Below are 20537 nucleotides of genomic sequence, written 5' to 3'. Positions count from 1 at the left end.
TAAGTTGCTCATATATCCATCAAGTAGTTACAGATCTTCATTATCATTCATTTGGAGTCATGTATCTGGTCACCTGATGCATTTAAATCTAATATCTTCCATCTTTTTTTTCTTGTTCTTTTTCTTTTTTTTTTTTTTTTTTTTAGCTATGTTTTAATAAAAAGATCCTTCTTTGTCACTGCAAACGCCATTTAATGCGTTGCCTTCTATGTCTTCTTCTCTTTTTACCTGATTTCCTTAAATGTGTAAAGTAGCGCCCCCTGGATGTAACAGCTGGTAAACGTCATCAAGCGCGTGCGGAGTAAACTGGTGAATGTCTACCTGAGGGAATCACAGGTGAGATTAGCACCGTTTGATTAGGACTATTCGCAACAAACAGCGAGCCAGAGGGAGTCATATCGCTGTCTCTGGAAAAGAAACTCTTAAGCGAATTGTAAAGACAATCACTCTCATTAACAACTAATTCATTGCGTAACGAAAGAGCCGGGAAAGTTAAAGTCAGCTCTAGCTAACGTTAGCTTGTTTTTTCTTTTTTTTTAGCTCGTTTGCTATAGATGTATCAGCTAACGCGACGTGCGTTTTACTAGCTAGAAGATGGAGACGGGCGATGGGGAGCCTTCAACCGCCATGGCCAACACAGCAAAAAGTGTACTAGGATGTTTATATGAACTACATGGATACTTCATTTTCATGACAGGAAGCAGAATGGACTCGGACGTCAAATAATGTGAGTCAAAAGATTTTATAACTTGTTTCTGCCTGTCAGTCTGTCAATCCATATTCCTCTGCTCGCTTTTCCTAAATGTCTCCATGGCTGGCTCTGTGTATTTAACCCCTAGCTGTGTTTATATTGATGTTACGGAGGTTATAATTTGTTCTGTGCAGCCTGTACTCGGTTATTGTTGTTGTCTTTCAACTGCTGTGCACTCAAATATAATCACAGTGACAGGCCTGTAGGGTTTTATATAATTTAGGAATTCCTCAAGTTTTTGCATTAATGGCTTGTTCAGCTGCTTGGTGTGAAGAATTCATACTGTCTTTGAGTTGCTAATGACGATAGCGTCCTCCTCTGTTTTTGATTTAAAGCTGTGCTGTGTGTAAATAGCTTTAACCAAAGACTAGAAGACTCCAGAGCTCACAGGATCTCTTTGATATGCCAAGTGAGTGTGTAAGTGTGTGTAAGCCATGTATCTGATACATGCATTGATGCATTTTGATGGGACCTTCTGTGAATGTTTTTGGTCTTTTCACTATATAGTGCACAAGTGGAAAATTGCTTTTTCAGACTGATCTGATTTGAGCAGGATTTCTCTAAGAACTTAGGATTGGCTGTTCACAGCAGTTTATTAGGGTGTTTTTATTATTATTATTATTATTATTATTATTATTATTATTATTATTATTATTATTATTATTATTATTCATGCATAGAAGATGGAGAATAAGATAATACTTTTAATACAGTGATATTGGAAGGGGGTAACACACAAGACACACATTTAATTCCTCTCTCTCTGTATTTTAATGCGACACAATTTAACCACATTGATTTATACCTGCAATTTTAGGTAGTCCTGAACTTTAAAGACTAAGAATGAATGACTTAAAGACATTCAATTAAGAATTTTGTTCAGTTTCGCTGAGGATTTTCTTTTATGGAAAAATTAACTTAGATCTGACAAAGCACAGAGGAATTTTGAGAGAAGCACAGGTGCAGCACACTGATGATGTCAGAGGGCTGTGATTGGTTGATCCATAATGTTTTATATACAAGTGATATTCCACTTTCTGTGTTTGAGTGTTCTGTGGTTGCTGTTTTCATTGGTTTAGAAATTATTTTGCAGCAAAATTATACTTGCAACATAGATGTGTTTTTAGCAACTGCAACAATTGTTCATACCGAAAATTATTGGTGAGGGTGTTGAGGGATCTGTTATATAAATTCACAGTTGTCAAAATCTCTCAAACTGCTATCTACCATGACATTTACATGATTATTTACAACCTCTCCTTGTTAAAAATGGTGGTGTTTTTGTTTGAACAGCAGAGGGCGCAGTCATTATCAAGGAGACAGACTCCTTTGCATGCAAACCAAGCAGGGTTAAAAATAAACCCAACAATAAATGTAACAGATTAATCAATGTTCAGTGTAACACCTGTAAGTATAACTGTTACCATAACCAGCAGATAAATGGAATGAATATAAATGTACAACAATTTTGGCTGAGAAGTAGTTGATGTGTAAACACTCGACAAAATGCAAGTGAAAAACATTCAGTGTTTAAGCGAAGTAAAGCTAAGCACTTCAGTAAATCTTCTGAGCTTTCTCTGAGTGTTTCCTGAACTTAAAGCATAACATTCAATGTAGATGCCCATGGGTTGTTATTTACAATGTCTTTTAATACATTTGCTTTAATTTGTACCTGCACGACATATCTCAGGGGTCACCAAGATTTCTACATGGATAAAACGCCATCTGCAATAGCTTCAAGGATGATGAAATGCAGTGGTGATGCTGTTTGTCTTAACTTATGATATGGTCCAGTAGGAACACCTTAGCAGGTATAGTTGTTTACAGTAAAATAAGGTATGAATTAAGATTCCCGCTGTACATTCAATCAATCAGTAAAGTCTTGGCTTTTACAAACTATACAATTAATCATAATTTCAGTCTCTTACAAATAGAAATTTGTATGTCAAATAGGACATCCAACACTTTTAAATGTTTTGTTCATCAAGGCCAGTTATTGCCAACTGCATTGAAACCTCTCTCATTTCAAAACAAATTTTTGGTCATGCAAATAAGGATGCCATCAACCCTCTGGCCAGGATACATCGTATGCCCCAGTAGAACTTCCTAATATATAACATTGTATGTCCCAATAGATTCTGCTGATATTTACATCACACAGTCACAACAGGTCCAGCGTTCTCTTCCTCTGCATTTGCCACCAGTTTATTGGTGTCGACCAGATCAGGCTGAGCCCGCTCATTGTTGAAGAAGAGTGGGTTGTCAAAGGTAGTCAACTTTTCAGGGATAGGTAAGTGCCGGCCAGACTTCTTGTAGAGAAATAAGACGATGGCTGTCCCAACAGCAAGTCCAGTAATGATCAGCAGTGCTGCCAAAACGGAGTGGCCACGGTTTTGATGCTCCTCTGTAGTTTTTGCTGTATAGATTCAACACATAGGTGATTAGCCAGAAGAACTAAATTGTCATAATGAGTCAAATAAAAAAGATTAAGAGATGTAACTTACGAGATGTTAATGGTGCATTTCGTAAAACTGGAAAAAAAACAAACATGATCACAAAAACTTTCTAAAAGTTGTATCATTTCAGTGACATTATACACTATCAAAATGTATATTTAATTTGGGAATCTCAACACTTTATGTGTCACACATTCATGTTATTGTACAAACATTAATTCAAACTAAGTAATAATAAGTATGATGGTCTCACTTTTGGAGGTTTTGCAGATATATGGCCTGTCATACCACCGACTGCCTGTAGTCCATCGCCCATCTGAAGATCTAATGGCTCCATAACTGTTGTCTTGAGATAGACTGTCACCCCAGTTATTGTAGTCCATGGCAGTTTTATCCAACCACTGCCATGTGCCTGGGGAGAAATAGAAATTCAGTATTTCTTTCTTACTTTTTGCACAAGTTTCTATAATTTGATACTCAATTTATTGTAAATGAAAGCAAGATTTTGCCATATTGAATTTTTCCAAGTGTGCTTGTATGATGTGTAACCTGACATCTCAAGCATTTCCGTTGTGAAACATAAAAAGAATGTGAAAAAGAATATTATAGTGTTTGTCTCTCCATGTATGTGGAGGGGCTGAGTCCACTCTCAGGGAAAAGCAGACAGCATTAATGATGATGGGAAATTTTAACCGTGGTGCTCATGCTGCAGAATGAATATAGGGGGAACACTGGTAGTGGCGCTGTCATCATGTCAGAAGTTTCCCTGGCAACAACACACAGGTTGACTCATGTTCTGGAACAATGCCACATAGTTGTTCCTACAAATAATTTCTGATTTCTGAATGATATTTTGTGTTGTTTTTGGAATTAAAAAGATATTTCCATCTTCATGCTCAATAAAATGTAACTTAATGTTTCATTCATGAAAGAGCAGACAGTGTCACTGTACCTTTGTGAGTTTTGTACAAGCCTATCCAGAAAGTGCTAACGCTGTCATGAAATACTCTGATGTTTGTTTGAATGAATTCTTGCTCAGAGGGATCTTCAATGCTGGTAAGACTTGCACCTTCACAGAAAGACAAAATAATAAATAAATAAAAGTCTTTAGTTAAAGATAAACATATCTGAGAGATTAAGAGTATGTTTTAGACCATCCCTAGAAAATCCTTACCATGTCTGGCACAGTTAGCAGATGCATCTGGCCACTCTACCCTTTCTGTGAGAAAGAGGTAACAATGACCCTTAAATGGTAGCCAGGTAGAACTCTGGCTTCTGTAGCCGAAATTTTCTGGGTCGTCAGGGCAAAATCCTGGGAAATCGCTTGAATCTGTGGGTGGAACTTCTGTAGATGTGAGAGACATTGATGTCACTGGGTCAGCTGCTGTATGTATAGAACATGCTTTCAAATCCAAAGCGCAATTTTGGAGAATGAGAAAACTCACATTTAAAACAAATTACAGTGGTAACAATTGTAACCATCTTCCTCACAGGTAAAGGGAGGATGTATGTAGGCATTAACAGGATAACATTTGAGATGATTATTTTGAAAATTTACATGAGCCCTACCTGTAGACTTCATACAAACGCTGGCCTTGTTCTCATTGCAGTCAGCGGTCCTCCATTTTCCTTCCGTATCCACATACACACAAGATTGGTCCATGTTTGGTTCCCGTCTACCCCAGTTGGTTATGGTGAGACGCCAGCCGTCAATATATCTGAAATATCCGCCAGTCTGAAAGCAAAGATTGATCATCAGCATCATTAATTCAAAATATAATTCTATTATATTTTCAAAGAAGTCTGTCAGCCTTTAGATATTTTTGGTAATATTTAGTTCTTGTGGAGTTATTAAAGTAAAAATCTTGACGTCATCAAGTCAGTTGCCAGTTATAGATGTTTTTCCTTATATTTGCATTAGTCAGCAAGATTCAAGTTACAAGCAGAGTTTAGTCGTGTTAGCTATGTGCAGTTTGAGAGTCTGTCTGCCCTGTACCTCCATTTTGTTCATTCCAATCCACAGAGGAGCTTTCAGAGACATCAGTTCAATATAATTCTGTGACCACACGTTTCGCAGGCTTGCCAGATTGGCACCATCACCTTCACAGTGCTTCTTGGCTGCATCCCAGGTCATTGGTTGAGTAACAACCTTGATAGAGTCATTAATTACTTTGACATAGTTGGTAGAAATTGTTGGTTCAGGAGAGTCTGGGAAAGAAGAATCTGTTTGGGTGAGAAATTAGACAAATTTAGTTTTTCCATTCATCTTATTGTCAGGCGCTCTGTCATATAGATGCTTAAGAGTTACTATTTTTTTTTCCATTTTCCTGAGGGGAATGATTCGCTTAATTCAGAAGCTGTCCAGTTTGAATGCGCTGATGTTTTAAATACAGTACATGTGTTTTAAGTTTCTATTGTCGAAATCAGAATGTTGATCATTCAAGTCTTTTTCAAACACTCAATTTAGTCTTCTTAGTTTCATCAATCAGTGTGCTCCCAAACACCTGGCATGGAATAGAACTAGTGTCTATAGTCAGACAATTGAAAAATGGGTCCTGAATTTTAGCTCCCATGTTTTTATTACTGACAATTAACAGTTGCTCTCTTTGTCATGCACACGCAATATGTTCTTGTGAAAGAGTGCAAGCGTGCAAGCGCCCACAATAGCTGTAGGGTGCATAGTATTCAATATACTCATATATATATATATATGTGTGTGTGTGTGTGTGTGTGTGTGTATAGGTGTGTGTATATGTGTGTGCATACATACATATACACACACACACACACACACACACACACACATATATATATTCTTTGAGACAATGAAGATGTGGCAGTCCTTTTATGTAACAAATACAAATGGATAATATTATGTCTGTCCTTGTTAAAATCATTGTAGGCCATAGCAAATATGTTCAAGAGAAAGGGCAGAGAATAGCTCACCAACTTTTCGAAGACAGATGTAGCCAGTGGTGTCATTGCAGGACTTTTTTGTCCACTTCCCAATACCAATGTTGGAATCGGTTGTCATCACAGCACACTCTTTCTGGTGAGAGAGCAAACTGTGGTAAGATCGGGGTTCATGATACATTTCTTTGTAGATAGATGCAATCCTGCTGAAACATTGCTTGAAATTGACTGCTCTTATGTCAGTGTAGTGAATCTTTGCCAACAGTGACCAGTGACTGACAGCATGTTAGCAATATTGGCAGAATATGAACGTTAGTTGACCTAGACATCCATTTTATCTTGACTCAGAAGCTCGAATGTTACTTCATAAACCTAAAAATCACCATCTGTTGACAAGTTAAACTTGAACAAACCCGAGGAGATGGCAGAGCAACCAATCATTTTTATACAGTATACTGTACTTCTTAAAGGTTTCTCTGTAAATTCTTTACTTATTTATTTTATTTCTTTAGACTTATTGATAGAAGTATCTTCACTAAATAACCCACAGTTCCTTAACAAATAATATTTGAATTGATATCAAAACTAAATGAAATAATGAAGTAGATGAATGAAGATAACATACAGTAACAGAGTGTGATACTGTATTTGTACTCTTACTGTCCCCTATTACACTTCCACAGTTATTACAGTTTATTTTTTTTAGCTGTTACAGTGCTTACAGTTTTAATGTGTTAAGAAAGTAGTACCTTATTCCTCAATGGAATGATCAGGTCATAATCCATCTTCCGTGGAAAATTAAGATGTAAGAAATTTGTATGAATACACAAACAGAAAATATGTTACAAACAGTACAAATGCATATAATTTATCCAAATTCAGAACTAAGCCTGTATGTACCAGTTTGGCTTGAAGTCAAGACAGATGAAATGGTATTGCACATTACAATGAAAATATCGAAAAGTTTTTACCTCATAGTGGAAATGGTAATCCCTCTGCAATGGAAAATTAGGTTGTCAGAAATTTTTAGCAAAAAAGTAAATAAATTTATTATAAACAATACAGATGCATATTATTTATCACAAAACTGAATTAAGGTTGTGTGGACTTGGCATAACTTATTTAGGCCCTAAGTTCACACCATACACAGTGAAGTATACTCATACAGTAAAGGGTAAACATGTTACCATAGAGTCATCATAGTTGCGCTGCAAGAATAAAAAGAAAAGAGAGTGACATTTTCATGAAAAATAAAGGTAAAAATAAATGTTTTTTTTTTTTTTGTAGTGCAGCACATAACTCGTTTACTTTAAATTATTAAGTGTCCACTTACTGAAGACCCCCAGTTGCTGTATCGCATTGGTTTCCCATCAGTCCAGTAAAATGGATTTCCATTTACATTATGTAAACCAATCCACAAGTCTGTGGTAGGCGCCTCTGCCAATGTAGTTGTCAAAAACACTGAAAAGTAACACATGTTGATGATTTATTGTTTATAATGTGTGTCCGTGTGGATATGTATATATTTGCTAACAAACTGTGTTTACCAACAACATTTCTAAGAAATGTTCCAGAGCCCATGTAGTAATATAATTTATACAATCATGTGTTCACAAAGTGGTGAACCTCATCCCATCCTCACTTGTTTTCCTGTGGAATGTCCCAAACAGTAGCATTGGGCTTATCCAATTTTTGATACACAGGATTACTAATAGATTCGAAATCTTATTGAAGGACTTTGAAGGAGCCGCCAATAGCTGCTATACCATTTCCTGCCACAAAGTGGCTACATTGCACCTCAGCTTTGATTTTCCATCTTATTTTACAATAACGTTTTAACACATTTTTAATGTTCAGTGTCTCTTTTACATGAAGCGTTGTCTTTGTTGTTAAGGATTTTGAGCTTTGTTTCTTGTATAACAGGTGCTATACAAATAAAGTCTATTACTATTATTATTTTTACACAACAACAAAAATGTGATACGTGATTGAGTTTTATGCTCTGAACAACATCAGAAACGGAATAACAAATGTTGACAACATTACCGACATTAACAACAAATATAAAACTTGAGTACAAACACAGTGGGTGAGGTAAATAAAGAATAGCCCAAGGACATAATATTATTTCTCGCAACCAAAATAGAATGAAATTAACAATGTTCCATCAACAACAACAATGAACAACTTTGCATGCAGTTCTGGAACCCCGGCGCTGATAGTGAGCTTGTGGCACACATGCAAAAGTACTGTAGGCTACCCTCGGCATCAGTGGAAAGCAGCTGACATTTGATTGAGGCAGCTTTGTAATTTGGCCTTCATATTGGACTTAAACAAGTACCTCCCAGAGCTGAACCTTAAGCCCCAGCCAGCTTCCCAGCTCCCTGTTTTCAAATGTGAAATCATTTGAAGTGAAATTAAAGCTGTGGCAAGTGCAGCTGGAAAGAGGCAACACTGCATTTTTCTTTTCTGCATGAACTAAAGCCTGCTTCTGAACATCTGAATATGCTGGTGAGTTTGCAAAACTCCCTCAGGGATTTGGTGAGAGGTTTCAGGACTATGAATAGTTATAAATAGTGTACGTTCCATTTTATCATTAACTGCTTTTGGCTTTCTTGGGTAATATGCCTGATGTTCAAAGAGCCACCCTTAATACTGTATTACTGTATGTAAATATTGACCAAAGTCCTTGTAAATACAAACATCTTCAAATGTGACCTTTCAGAAATGAGGCCCACTTCATTTAGACACGCAGCAGACATTTCCATTTTCTGAAAAGATGAACGATACAGTATGTACTTTTCTGGAATAAAATCTCTTAAAGTCATCATAAAACAAACCTTGCACTTTTCTTGAGATAATTGAAGCCAGATTTCCTCCCATTGTTTTGCACTGTGTCTTCGCTCCCTCCCATGTCTCCTTCTGGCTATTAATGATGTTGTAACACTGTAGGTGAAAAATCAATAGCTTTGTGTCATAACTCAAAAGATCAATATCTTATTTTTTATCCACAAATCAATGCTTTGTCGGATTGAAGGCCCATTTCATTACAGACAATGAGAATTTAATTGTGCGCTATATCACGTATTCCCATCTTGTCAAATAACTATGAAAATGAAAGTGACCTCTGACCTTTGATTCAAATTTCTTCCAGTTTTGTGGACAGCCACCTACTGGCAGAACTGTTGGTGCTACAGTGGCATTGGCAGGTGGTGAGTCACTCCGCTTACAAATGGACTTGTGCTCAAACCCACAGCTGTAATCATGCCAGAACCCTGTCAGACAATCCAGAATATTAAGTAGATATTTCAGCCAAAACAACATGACGTTTATTTTAAGACCATTTAAAATCTAATCTCAGATTTATTCCTCATTAAATTCATTGTATGAAAGTGAAATCAAGATTAATCAACTTTAAGTTACTCACCCATAGAGGCTGTCATAACAACACAGTTTTCATCATTGTTCAGGAAATGAGGTTGATTTTCATCCCACCTTTGAAACACCACTGGAGAACCATCCATCCATCTTTTTGGGACACAATACAAATCAGGTGAAAATTTAAGATGCATTCATGGCATACTCTTAATTTGATTTCCATTTTGTTTTTTTAACGCACTTGCCCATTTGCTGCATTAATCATTGCATGTGGAACTACAGTGTATGCTTATGTAATCACATATGGTATGACTGAAATGGCTGTTGTATTTTCTTTATATACTGCATATGTCAATTTGTTTGGGTGGTTGGTATATTTGTAATTTTATATTTTCTTTCTTTGAAAATTTAATAAAAAGAGTGGAAAAAAGTGCACAAAGCAAACATTCACTTGTTCACATCATCTATATTTTACATAATCTTGATTTTTTTTTTCTTTGACCTCTTTTCTCATTTTTATTTAATCCATGATAAATGATTTCATGATACTTACCCATATGTTTTATCAAGATCTACATTCAGGCCGATCCAGTAAGACCCATAATTTCTGGCTATCTACACACACAGACAGGCACATGGTAAAACCAGCAGTATTGCAGGATGTTCTGAGTTTAAGTGTCATGTGTAAAGAGTAATGTTGTGTAAATATCACTGCTCACCTGTTTCCATAAGAAGACACTTTCTGCTTCACTGTTGATAGTTACCAAGTCACCATGCCCCTGTTTGCAGAAGTGACGGGCTTCTTCCATGGCCATCGACCTTCTGTTGATATAATACTGATTTCCCCTCCATTCTAGCCACCCGTCTGAGGTCCTGTTGTAGTCTTCACCATGTTAGAAATATGTAATATATTATAGTACATAGGTTCATATATGTATGTAGTTTCATATTCAGTAGCTTTTTAGCCATGCTAGAGGCATGGCATGATGGGTGGCGATGTTATCACTTGGCTGGTTCACCACTTTGGTCTAGAGGGAACTACTGGATGGATTTATGTGAACTTTTGTACAGATACTTTATCTCCAGAGGTTGAATCTTACTGAAAGATTGAAATTGAACTGAAATTTGATTCAGACCTTCATGTCCCCTTCAAGTCAAAGGTTCTCTAATACTTTGGTTTATGAGTGTTCTCTAATACATGCAAATGCAAAACTAATGACATTCCCATCAGCCTCATCTGTACTTTCTATTCAGTGCTAAATTACAAATATTAGTATACGAACATGCTAAACTAATGTGGTGAGTATGGTAGACATATGTACTTAACATCAACATGTTTGCATTGTTATCGTGGACATGTTTGCATTCTAATGCTAACAGTTACCTTAGGTGCAACCTTACAGAACTGCTAGTGTGGCTGTAGACTCTTGTGCCTAGTCAACATGTACACAGGTATTTTTCAAAACATAGCTTTTTTTGTATGTTTTGGCCTTTCATCCACACACAAACGCAGTTTTAGGTCACTATGAAAATGCACTTTTTGGAAAACTCTTTCCAGTGTGAAGTTATTTAGAAGCTCTCTTTGCAGAGTTGATGTTAAGACAGGGAAAACAGGGTTTTTGGCTTGTGATGCACCCCTGGTGGCCAGAATATTGCTGGTTTTAACAATACAGATCCTTCTGCCAATGCTTCTGGTTTTTGATGAGACCTGTTTGGATCTCTGCTTGCAGGTAGCTTACTGGTAATGGCTTTTTTTCAGTTTTCTGAATTGGTCAGTGTGTCTTTAGGGGCAGGGTTATATTGCTACCCCTTGGTTTTGCATGCTGATGACAGCACTTCAGCTCTATTTTTACATCTTCATATGCATGGAGATTTTTAGAAAACTGCTTGTCTGGATGGAATTTTCCTTTGAATAAAGGAGGAAAAACCCTGCTTGTCAATGTGCAACACTAAATTTTAAATGTCGATCAACCCACAGAGAATGAGTTAATTGTGATTGTTTGTAAGTAGCTGCATAGAAAAATGCCACACTTACCAGGTGCAGCAGGTTCTGGAGGCAGTTTTGGAACCACTCCTGTAAGGACATTCGTAGACAGAAGATAATCTTATTCACAACACCGAATAGAGCACTGGAGTGGTCGGCAGCACAGAGTTAAGAGTATGTTCACTGAAATGCATTTGAGGAAGACATATTTGGAAAGTCAAGTTTGCTCAGTAACCAAACAGGAGAGAAAGAAAGGACTGCAGTTCCTCATTTTACCGAGACGGATCTGGCACAGCCATCCATGATACGTTTCACAGTGCACATCATTCCAAGACCCACTCCTATCCCGCCTATGTATTTTGAGTTCAGTGCAAGATTCCACATTGTTTTTATTGTTTGGTTCTCCATCCTCCCAGTGTTGGAACTGCAGCTGTAAACAAAGGTAGACAATAAAAAACATGTTACCTTTTGAATTGAGTGTCCTACACTAAAAATGATTCAATGAAGTATAAATGTAGAAAGCTGTTAACTTACTGGGGATCCATCACTCCATACATAACCGGTGACTGGGTCAGGGGCACTAAGTCCAATCCAGGCTACTTCATAGCTGAAGTGGACAAAATGATATTGATTAAAGTTTTTTAATGTTAAAAGAACAAACCTCTTCCTAACTTAATATTAATCAGTAGAGGCACCGTCTTAGAGCTCTGCTGAACACTGGCCGACCTTCATATTCTGCCGCAACCAGTTTAGTATTTCCTAATTTTTCAGTTTGCCAGGTCATACTATACCGATCTGGAAGCGCATCTAGTTCTTCAGAACTGTGGATGCTGAGCAGGTCTCCTCCAATAGCCTTGCAGTAATCTCTGGCCTCATACCAGGTCTTCTGTTTTGAAGATTCTGAAAACAACTTAAACACAAGACAAAGAGATATATGGTCAATATGGTTTTGTAGTGTTGCTCTCTTTTTGGCCCTGTGTTTGTCTTTGCATCATATGTATGTGTACCTGTTGGAATTTTGCTGATAAATAATGGCCCAAGTGTATATACATTTCTGCGATTGTATGTATCTGAACCATGGTAATTAAAACGTCTAATATATCTCAGCAGTGCCAGCCATTGCTTGCTATCTGAGGGCTGATGTACAGTATTCTGACTGTTTGGGGTGAATAAACACGAATGATTCCACTGTCAAGCACTAGGGGAAAATTTGCTTTTTTGTATGGGCGAGAAGCGGGTGGTGTTGCAAAATATGACAACAGAAATTCGAAGCTTCATTTGAAAACCTCAATAGATTCTTTGAATGTTAAAATTGACATTCGGCGGAGCCCTACTGTTGAGTCATCAAGCTAACAGAGAGGAGAAATCCAATTGCATTAGTCCTCCAGTTTTATTCCATGCTTTACATTTCCTGTATTGCAGATGCACTCTTAAGGAGCAGTTACGTTAGTGACCATTATTTCTGGGTGTATGTATGGTGTATTAAGATAAACATAAACATTTTAATTTATCCTTCAAGCTGATATGGATTTATTTTTTGTGAATGTTGCTGTACCTTAGAACAATAGTTTCTTGTTCCCATTCGAGTCCAGCCACTTGCACAGTTGGTAGGGGAGACAGTGGGTGGTTCTGGGGTTAAACTTGCCCCCTCTGCCAGGTGTTTGCAGATGTATTTCTCCTTGTTGGTACAGGGCAGCACATCCCAGAGGCCAGCAAAAATCCCAGTTGTCATGGCAACACAGCCCTGTTGGTTACCTTTCATTGTCGAGGGAGAAGTTGCGAAATGTCAATCGTGAAGCTGCTTTCTGTCACATTTTAGAAATTGAGCTTTAGATTTGTCCATACCTGGCATTCCAGCGTTCCAGTGAGTAAACCTCACTGAGTCTCTGTTAGTCCACACAAATTCATCTATGTGTTTCTGGTTTGAGAGGCCTAACCAGAAGTATTTCTCTGGTCTCAACCCCACCAAGCTCACAAGGAATGCGTTATCCACCCTGGAAATATATACACATATAGAATCATAGGAATCTGGTGCCACTAAATCCCAATACATGTGAACTTCTGAAATGTAGTGTTGCTCAGAACATTTGGAGTAAAAATTAAAGTTCTTACCCACTTGAAACATCCGCTAAGTAAGAATCTGAACTCTTGCAGTCATCTCTAGCGTCATCAAAAGTTTTGGACTGTGTCCCTATAAAGTAGCAGTACGAGCCATGTCTTCTCCAACCCTGGATTGTTGGAAAACAACAAAGTGACGACTGAGCATGACAATGAAGGGGCTGAAAGCAACACATTCCACCAGTTTTCACCATGGTTGTCTCATTTTTCAATAACTTTTCAAACCTATGCCATATGAGAACATTTGAAAGATGCTATAATCACTCCAATCACATGACTTTTATATAAATCTAAACATGGCCTGAATACATCTATGAAGTATTTTAAAGTTAACATTTTATTTTAAATACACTTAACGCACAGCTTTGCAGCCTTCACTCTGCTCCAGCTCATCTCCAGTGGGTTTTGGGACGCTCATCTTCATACAAATGTAACCATGTTTCTCCTCACACACACGGTCAGCCCAGTTCCCCTTCTGCAGCAAAGTATCAGGAAATTTTCATGTGGAGACCGAGTGCAGTTGAAGGTAGTACAGTCAATTAACTGATAAATTGAACATCAAACTAAAATTTCACATTCTTAAAACTGTAAACAAATGTATTATACTTTTGATACAGACATGTACAATAGGTGTTGTCTGTATTCAACTAAACACACTGCAGTTAAGTAAACTGTGAGATATATGTAGCTGCTTTCTCTGCGTAATAATTCAGGTTACAGATATTATTCAATGCCACTTTTGCTCAATGAGTGTGTATTGACAAATTGTAAATTATTATAGTGTATAAAAGTAATATGTGCACCATGCCCACTTAGTGCTTCTTACCTCTCCTCTGATGAGAACACAGTCCTTTATTGCAGAAGATGTGGCAGGTTTCCCAAATTCCCAGCTAGTGAAACTGACAGTAGAGTGGTCAATCCAGTCAAACAGCCCCTCTTTATTCCTGTCATTCAGTCCAATCCAAAGCTCATCAGTGGACGCTGCAGACATGGACAGAAGATAATTATCCTTCCATTTGCCAATAATGTCACCAGTAAATAACAGACATCTGCACCTGGCGTTCACATGTTTTTATTCATATGTCCTTCCTGTGGAGCTCTCAACTTACTTTGCTCATCTACTATATTTTGTGTCATTTATAGATCACGTTAGATCAGGCACAGCATTGAAGTAGTGTTTGGATTAGCTGATCGACATCTGCTTTATTCACGCTTCCCATTTGCTCATTTTAAAACTGTTCGGCTACCAGACTGCTATTAGCAGCCAATCCTATTTATGAAGGTGTACACTTTTATCATTGTTCTGCTGATACGCTCACAATATTCACTGCTGCAGTTGCCTCAGCACATAATGGTGAATGATAGTAGATTGTACATTTCCTTTGAAGCAGTTAATCAGAGCAGGGCATCACAGCACTGAAAGAAAAGCTGAAAGGCCTGATCACATAAAGGGATGTTCTGTGTTGTAACAGTTTCTTTTCTGTTTGTTTTTATTGTTTCCACATACCGTATCCAAGTTGAGAGATAACAAAGCTTTGGTCCTCCACATTGCGGATGCTGACTAGGTCTCCTCCTCCATTGCGACACTCTCTCTGAGCATCAGACCATGTTTTCAGAGTCCGATTGAGGTAGAAGCAGTGGCCATTGTAGGGAATCCAAGGTCTTGAACAAAATCCTGTCTCAACAGCTGATCACGAAAAGAACAAAGAAATATAAGGACTTAGTGATAGATATGGTGTACAATGTTGGTATATGGTACCTAGAGGATGTGTAAAGTAGAATAGAAATAGATATTTTTCTTTACCTTGTGTAGGCACTTCTTCAACCGCTTTACTGTAGCAGATGTACCCTAGTTTCTTGCTGCAAGGTAAACTTTGCCAGGAGTACTGTACAGCAGGATCAAAAATTGCACAGTTGTGTCCTGGATTAGGAAGTGGATGTCCTAAAACAAGATGATGGTTACAGTATGCTTGACTTGTTGGTTTTGACAACCAGTCAGCTCTCAGATTTGTCTCACTGTCATAGTCTCACACTCAATCCTCCACAAAACCACGAAGTGTCATGTTTCCTTTTTTTTCTGGATGAATTAAACAAACAAATGAGCTTGAGAAGTGCTGGTAGGAAGATCTTGTTACCTTTGCACGGAGCCAGGCTAGCTGTTTCCCCCTGTTTCCAGTCTTTATGCTAAGCTAATATAACCAGCTGCTGGCTGTTGAAACCTTATCATGGACAAATATGAGAGTGGTATCAATCTTTTAATCTAAGTCTTTGCAAGAAAGCGAAGCGTTTTCCTATTAATCAAGAACCTCACCAAGTAACCTCACAATAAATTCACCACTGCTGCAGGCTCATATAAAAAATTTGGTTTGCAAATGTTAAAATAAGAACAACAAAGTAGAAATACGGTAGAAGAAACATCATCTATAAATCTTTAACTTGAATTCATAATCACATCATCTGAATGAATGGATGAAGTAAATAAAAAAACATGCTGTAAAGAACAAAAATGTAGATGAATGTTTAAAAAGAGATTAGAAGATGTACTAGATTGTAAATTAACTAAAGCTTTGTATTAATTTAAAGGTATGAATTTTTAGAGAAAACTCACATAACACGTGATAGAGCTCTTACACAAATGTACATGTTTTCCTGATACAAATTTGAGCATGAGGGAGAAAAAGTTTCAACTTCCTCTATCTGCTGGCTGGCTTCAAAAAAAATTACATCTTGCAGTCACGGGTGTTCAACACACACGATTCTGCTTTCTTTAAATCAAATGTTATACCAGCCAGCTTCCCTCTGCTTGTGCCTGTAGTTATGTAATATATCAGAACAGAGTGGAGAAAGAATCTACCTGAGTCCCATTTCATGTAGCGGTAAGGCCTCCCATTGGACCATATCCAGCCATGTTCTGGATCCAGAATCAGCCCAATCCAAATTTTACTGCCCCCTTCCCCTAGTAGTGCTGTTGGGAGCATGGGAAAGACAAATGGCAAAATAATGAGACATTCTCTGTGTGGTTTTTAGTAAGGCTCAAAAACACATTAGTATCCAACCAAGAGGTAACACATTTAATGCATAAAAATAATCTTTTTCATAAAGACTGATATTATAAATTAAATCTAGCAATGAAAGAAGTTAATTGTAGAAAACAAATGAGTTGGTCCATAATTATTGTTTGTAATCAAATACATGCTGCCTTTATTACTACATTCAGTATAGAGTCGGTCAACTTACCTGTGATATAAGCCTGCTCGTGAGGATCAGTGATACTGAGCAGGGAGGCACCCTGCTGTTTGCAGCTGGTTTCAGCCTGAGACCAAGTCAGAGCTGACTGTGTGTTGAGCTGGTAATACGCTCCTGTTTCTGGGTGTATATTCCAGCCTGCTTTGGCTATGAAAGTATATAGAAAATATGGATATGTTATGCTTACTGTGAACCCAAAGTTGTATTACTATGTCTCTATTAAATGATTGGGGTTGAATCAACCATAGACTCTACCATTAGTTTAAACCAAATGATAGCTTCTGACAGTGACTAAAAGTGGATGAGAACAACAATTAGTGACTTGATCACAAGATTTGATGGTTTTTAAGACCCCTTTAACAGCTTTTTTGTTCTTTGTTCTTTTTCAACAAATCTAGCAACTTTAAGGGGGAAATCTTAACTCCACTGTCCTGAAGAGAGTGGCCAGTATGTGTCAAATGTGCCCTCATGTGTCCGTGGCTCCCTAGACTGGCTGTCTATTCAGTGAGTGGGCAGCAAGTTCAGCTAAGTAGTCATCAGCCAGGCAGAACTATAAATGTGCGCACTGAATGACCCATCACGAATCCTCACTCTTATTGTCTGGTTAACTTCATATCCTTTATTTTCATTCTTAACAATTTCAAGGTCCAGTGTGTAGGATTTAGTGGCATCTAGCAGTGAGGTTGTAAATTGCAACAAACTGAATACGCCTGATCTCACCCCTCCTTTATCAATCGTGTAGGAGAAGCTAAGGTGGTGATGAAACTTGTAAAAAACATGAAAGGTGTTCAAGCACCATTCTGGGCCAATGTAGAAACATAGTGGACTCAGCAGATAGAAAGAGCACTTTCTAAGGTAATGAAGACACAACACAACTTATTTCCATGGTGATTAGGCACTAATGAAAACATGCTATATTCCATTTCTACCATATTCTGCCAATAGATCCCCCTAAATCTTACACACTGGTGCTTTAACTTGATTACTTCAGTTTCAGTTTTCTTAAATATACAGAAGTTGCAAGAGTGATCTGTTGAGCTATATATTCTTACTTATGACATAATTTTTATGCAAATGAAGTTGTGGCATAATTATATGCAAATTTAGGAGTGATGTGATATAGTAGTTGGTAACTCTGGCTCCTGAAAACTTTAATGACTTTCCACTGACATTGTAAATATGGCCCTCTCTCTCTACATTATAGAAAAAACACGGTTTTACAGGCAGTACTCACTAGTGACTGGACAGTTGCCCCAGCGCTCACTTTCATATTTTGTTTCAACTGCACACCAAAGCTGATTTCCAAAGTCAACTGTTGTGCAGTCTGAGTACCACTTGTTTTCGTAGTGGAAGGGAAACATGCACAGCATTCCAGCTGCATTTCCACCAATGGCATAAATCTCTAAAAGATGATGAGAACAACAATTAGTTTCAAAACATCTGTGGGTGCAGCAATATACCTTTATAACCACATATGACACATATAACAAATAAATTGTATTTTGCGCATACTGGCATTCTGAGAATATGCTTGCTTTATCTACAGTTCATATAAAGATTAAAGAAGACTTATGATACAGTCTATGGGTAGCTATTAACCAGTTTGATCTTCTGTTGGAGCTAATATGTAAATATCATAACATAACATAATCACAGACTTTTTGAAGCATCATCACTAAAATTGTCATCTTCATTATTTCATTTTTGCACTATGAATATCGTTAGGATTTAGGATTTAGTTTGGGCAGTGCAAGTTCTTTAAAACAACACTGGTACTGTACCTCTGTATGTTCTTGTGCAAGCACCACTGGATGTCCCTGAAATTGTAAGGTGGTTATTGGGTCCTATTGTTTTGGAGAGAACTGCAGTGTTATCTGCAGTGAGTTCAATGTAAAGCTCTTGGTCTTTGAGGGCGAGCACTGTTGCGTTTTTGCATTCCCACTTTTGTAGTTCACTCTTCTCATCACAATCGTAGAGGGCTATTTCACTTCCCACACTTTTCCCCTGGACTCCCAGGCACTTTTTCCTCTGGTGAACCAGAATACGGTCCCCAGTTGTCCAACGAATGTCATTGCATTGGTTATTTGTTTTAACCAAACAAAAACCAGTGGCCTTGTTAGTCAGTTGAAATGGTGAATCTGTAGAGAAAGAATTATGCACTTTTGACTGTTTATTTCAGAGGGATTCAGAAAATCTTTCTCACATCTATTTGAACATTGTGTAATAAAATTTTATACTGACAATATTTACAAAGTAAATAGATTTAATAAGCAAACAAAGTGACTAAAAATATATATATATAAGTCACCTCAATATTGATCCGTGCACGCTGACATATGGTAAAAAACACAACAGTCTCATATACAGAGTAGAATGCACATCTACACAAAGTAACAAAAAACTAAAAATATTGGATTACTGTACCATCAGAAGCCAAGCACTGTATTGTTTGGATGAAGAGCACAAACGCTGTACAAGTTTTCTTCATGGTTAGAATTCTTCTGAGATGTCTTACATCAGAAGATGTAATTCATGTGTTTCTCACACAGGATTGAAGAGTTGTGTGAATGATTGTTGAAGGTCAGTCTTTATAGTACTGACACATCCTGTCTCGTCATGTCGTCATGACTTTTTTTTTCGTCTTGTCTCAGGTTTTTTTTTCTCCAACATTTTACTTCAGGCAATCAAGGAGGGGCAAGTAATTGTCGTCGCCCCCCCCCCCCCCCAAAAGGAACCCAAATGCTTGTATTTGCACACTTGGCTGTTTTATTGTCATACTCATTGCAAACCTAGAACAACATGCACAGTACAACATGGATGCCATTGCATAATATACAGACAATGTGGGGAACAGGAAGTGCTGGTACCATGCTCTAGTAAGTGACCTTTTAAATGACAGCCAGTCTATGCAGAAACCAAACACAGAAACAAACCTGATTTTTGATTTTGACAGTTTTTCTTCATTTTTACATTCTTAAACACCCCCATCGGTTGCCATTTAAGTAACCTCCAGTTATTCGACATACTAATTATCTATTTATTTTACAGGTATAAATGCAGTGAACTTGACTTCCATGATATCCATGCTATCATAAGTAAAGACAGAGAAGCAGATGTGATACAGATCGCGGTTGAAGCAGCCAAGCATGAGTCACACAGATTCTAGAGAACATTGTGGTTGGCCGTTTGGAAATTCAACTTCACGAGAGAAAGTATTGTGCAATATTCACAACAAGGAAGCTATCATAATGCTGACTCTGTATGTCACCGAAAGTGACTGCTGGACCTTCTCCAGAAAGTTCCAAATGCTTCCAAGTCTTTGTGCGGTTAAATAACTTTTGAACATCAGTTACTGATTTTCCTAGAATGACTCATTTAATGGTTACATTATAGAATGTGTCTCAGCAGACAAAAGTCTGTTACACAGGTGTGATTAAAAATAAATAAATAAAAAATAACAACAAACAAAACTGTGTTTACAAGAACTGAAGGCACAATGTGAATTGGCATAAAGTGTGGAGTTGAGGAAGGAGCCGGGGTGAACTCTCTCTGGCACTCCTTTTTCATTCTTGTTGCTTTTCAGTTGAACAACTGAGTATAACACTATGAATATCTTTGAAACGAGACCTTCTAATGTTTGTTAGAAAAGTGATAAAGTTAACTAAGCACAACATGCTGTGGTCTTCATCAG

The 20537-nt window shown here is 37.5% G+C and overlaps 1 protein-coding gene across 1 annotated transcript; it reads right to left on the bottom strand.

Moving 5' to 3' along the window:
- Positions 1 to 1746: 1746 nt before the first annotated feature.
- LOC139338578 (macrophage mannose receptor 1-like) lies at positions 1747 to 19409 on the bottom strand. The gene is made up of 33 exons (XM_070973725.1): positions 19271 to 19409; positions 18628 to 18984; positions 18081 to 18248; positions 16838 to 16993; positions 16455 to 16565; positions 15405 to 15542; positions 15108 to 15287; positions 14427 to 14581; positions 13962 to 14075; positions 13595 to 13710; positions 13328 to 13476; positions 13038 to 13237; positions 12274 to 12392; positions 12017 to 12089; positions 11759 to 11912; positions 11534 to 11572; positions 10218 to 10381; positions 10052 to 10113; positions 9548 to 9648; positions 9253 to 9395; positions 8961 to 9066; positions 7454 to 7581; positions 7308 to 7328; positions 7092 to 7115; positions 6870 to 6905; positions 6154 to 6256; positions 5204 to 5430; positions 4777 to 4942; positions 4382 to 4552; positions 4160 to 4276; positions 3461 to 3619; positions 3256 to 3282; positions 1747 to 3167 (listed from the first exon to the last, which is right to left on the bottom strand). Exons 1-33 carry the CDS (start codon positions 19332 to 19334, stop codon positions 2905 to 2907), a joined length of 4311 nt encoding a protein of 1436 aa, XP_070829826.1. The 5' UTR covers positions 19335 to 19409; the 3' UTR covers positions 1747 to 2904.
- Positions 19410 to 20537: the final 1128 nt, after the last annotated feature.

This window comes from Chaetodon trifascialis, chromosome 11 (assembly GCF_039877785.1).
Source record: "Chaetodon trifascialis isolate fChaTrf1 chromosome 11, fChaTrf1.hap1, whole genome shotgun sequence".
Lineage (NCBI taxonomy): Eukaryota > Metazoa > Chordata > Actinopteri > Chaetodontiformes > Chaetodontidae > Chaetodon > Chaetodon trifascialis.
The sequence above is the reverse complement of the archived record's forward strand: the minus strand, read 5'-3'. Positions and strand labels throughout refer to the sequence as shown.

What these genes read in the sequence shown, in the direction of transcription:
- LOC139338578 (XM_070973725.1), bottom strand. Translation starts at nt 19,334, where the DNA reads ATGAAGAAAACTTGTACAGCGTTTGTGCTCTTCATCCAAACAATACAG. An exon ending in TGCTAACTGTGCCAGACATG is followed by an intron (nt 4,277 to 4,381) that starts GTAAGGATTTTC and finishes CTTTCTGTGAAG; the next exon opens with GTGCAAGTCTTACCAGCATT. An exon ending in AAATGCACCATTAACATCTC is followed by an intron (nt 3,168 to 3,255) that starts GTAAGTTACATC and finishes GAATCTATACAG; the next exon opens with CAAAAACTACAGAGGAGCAT.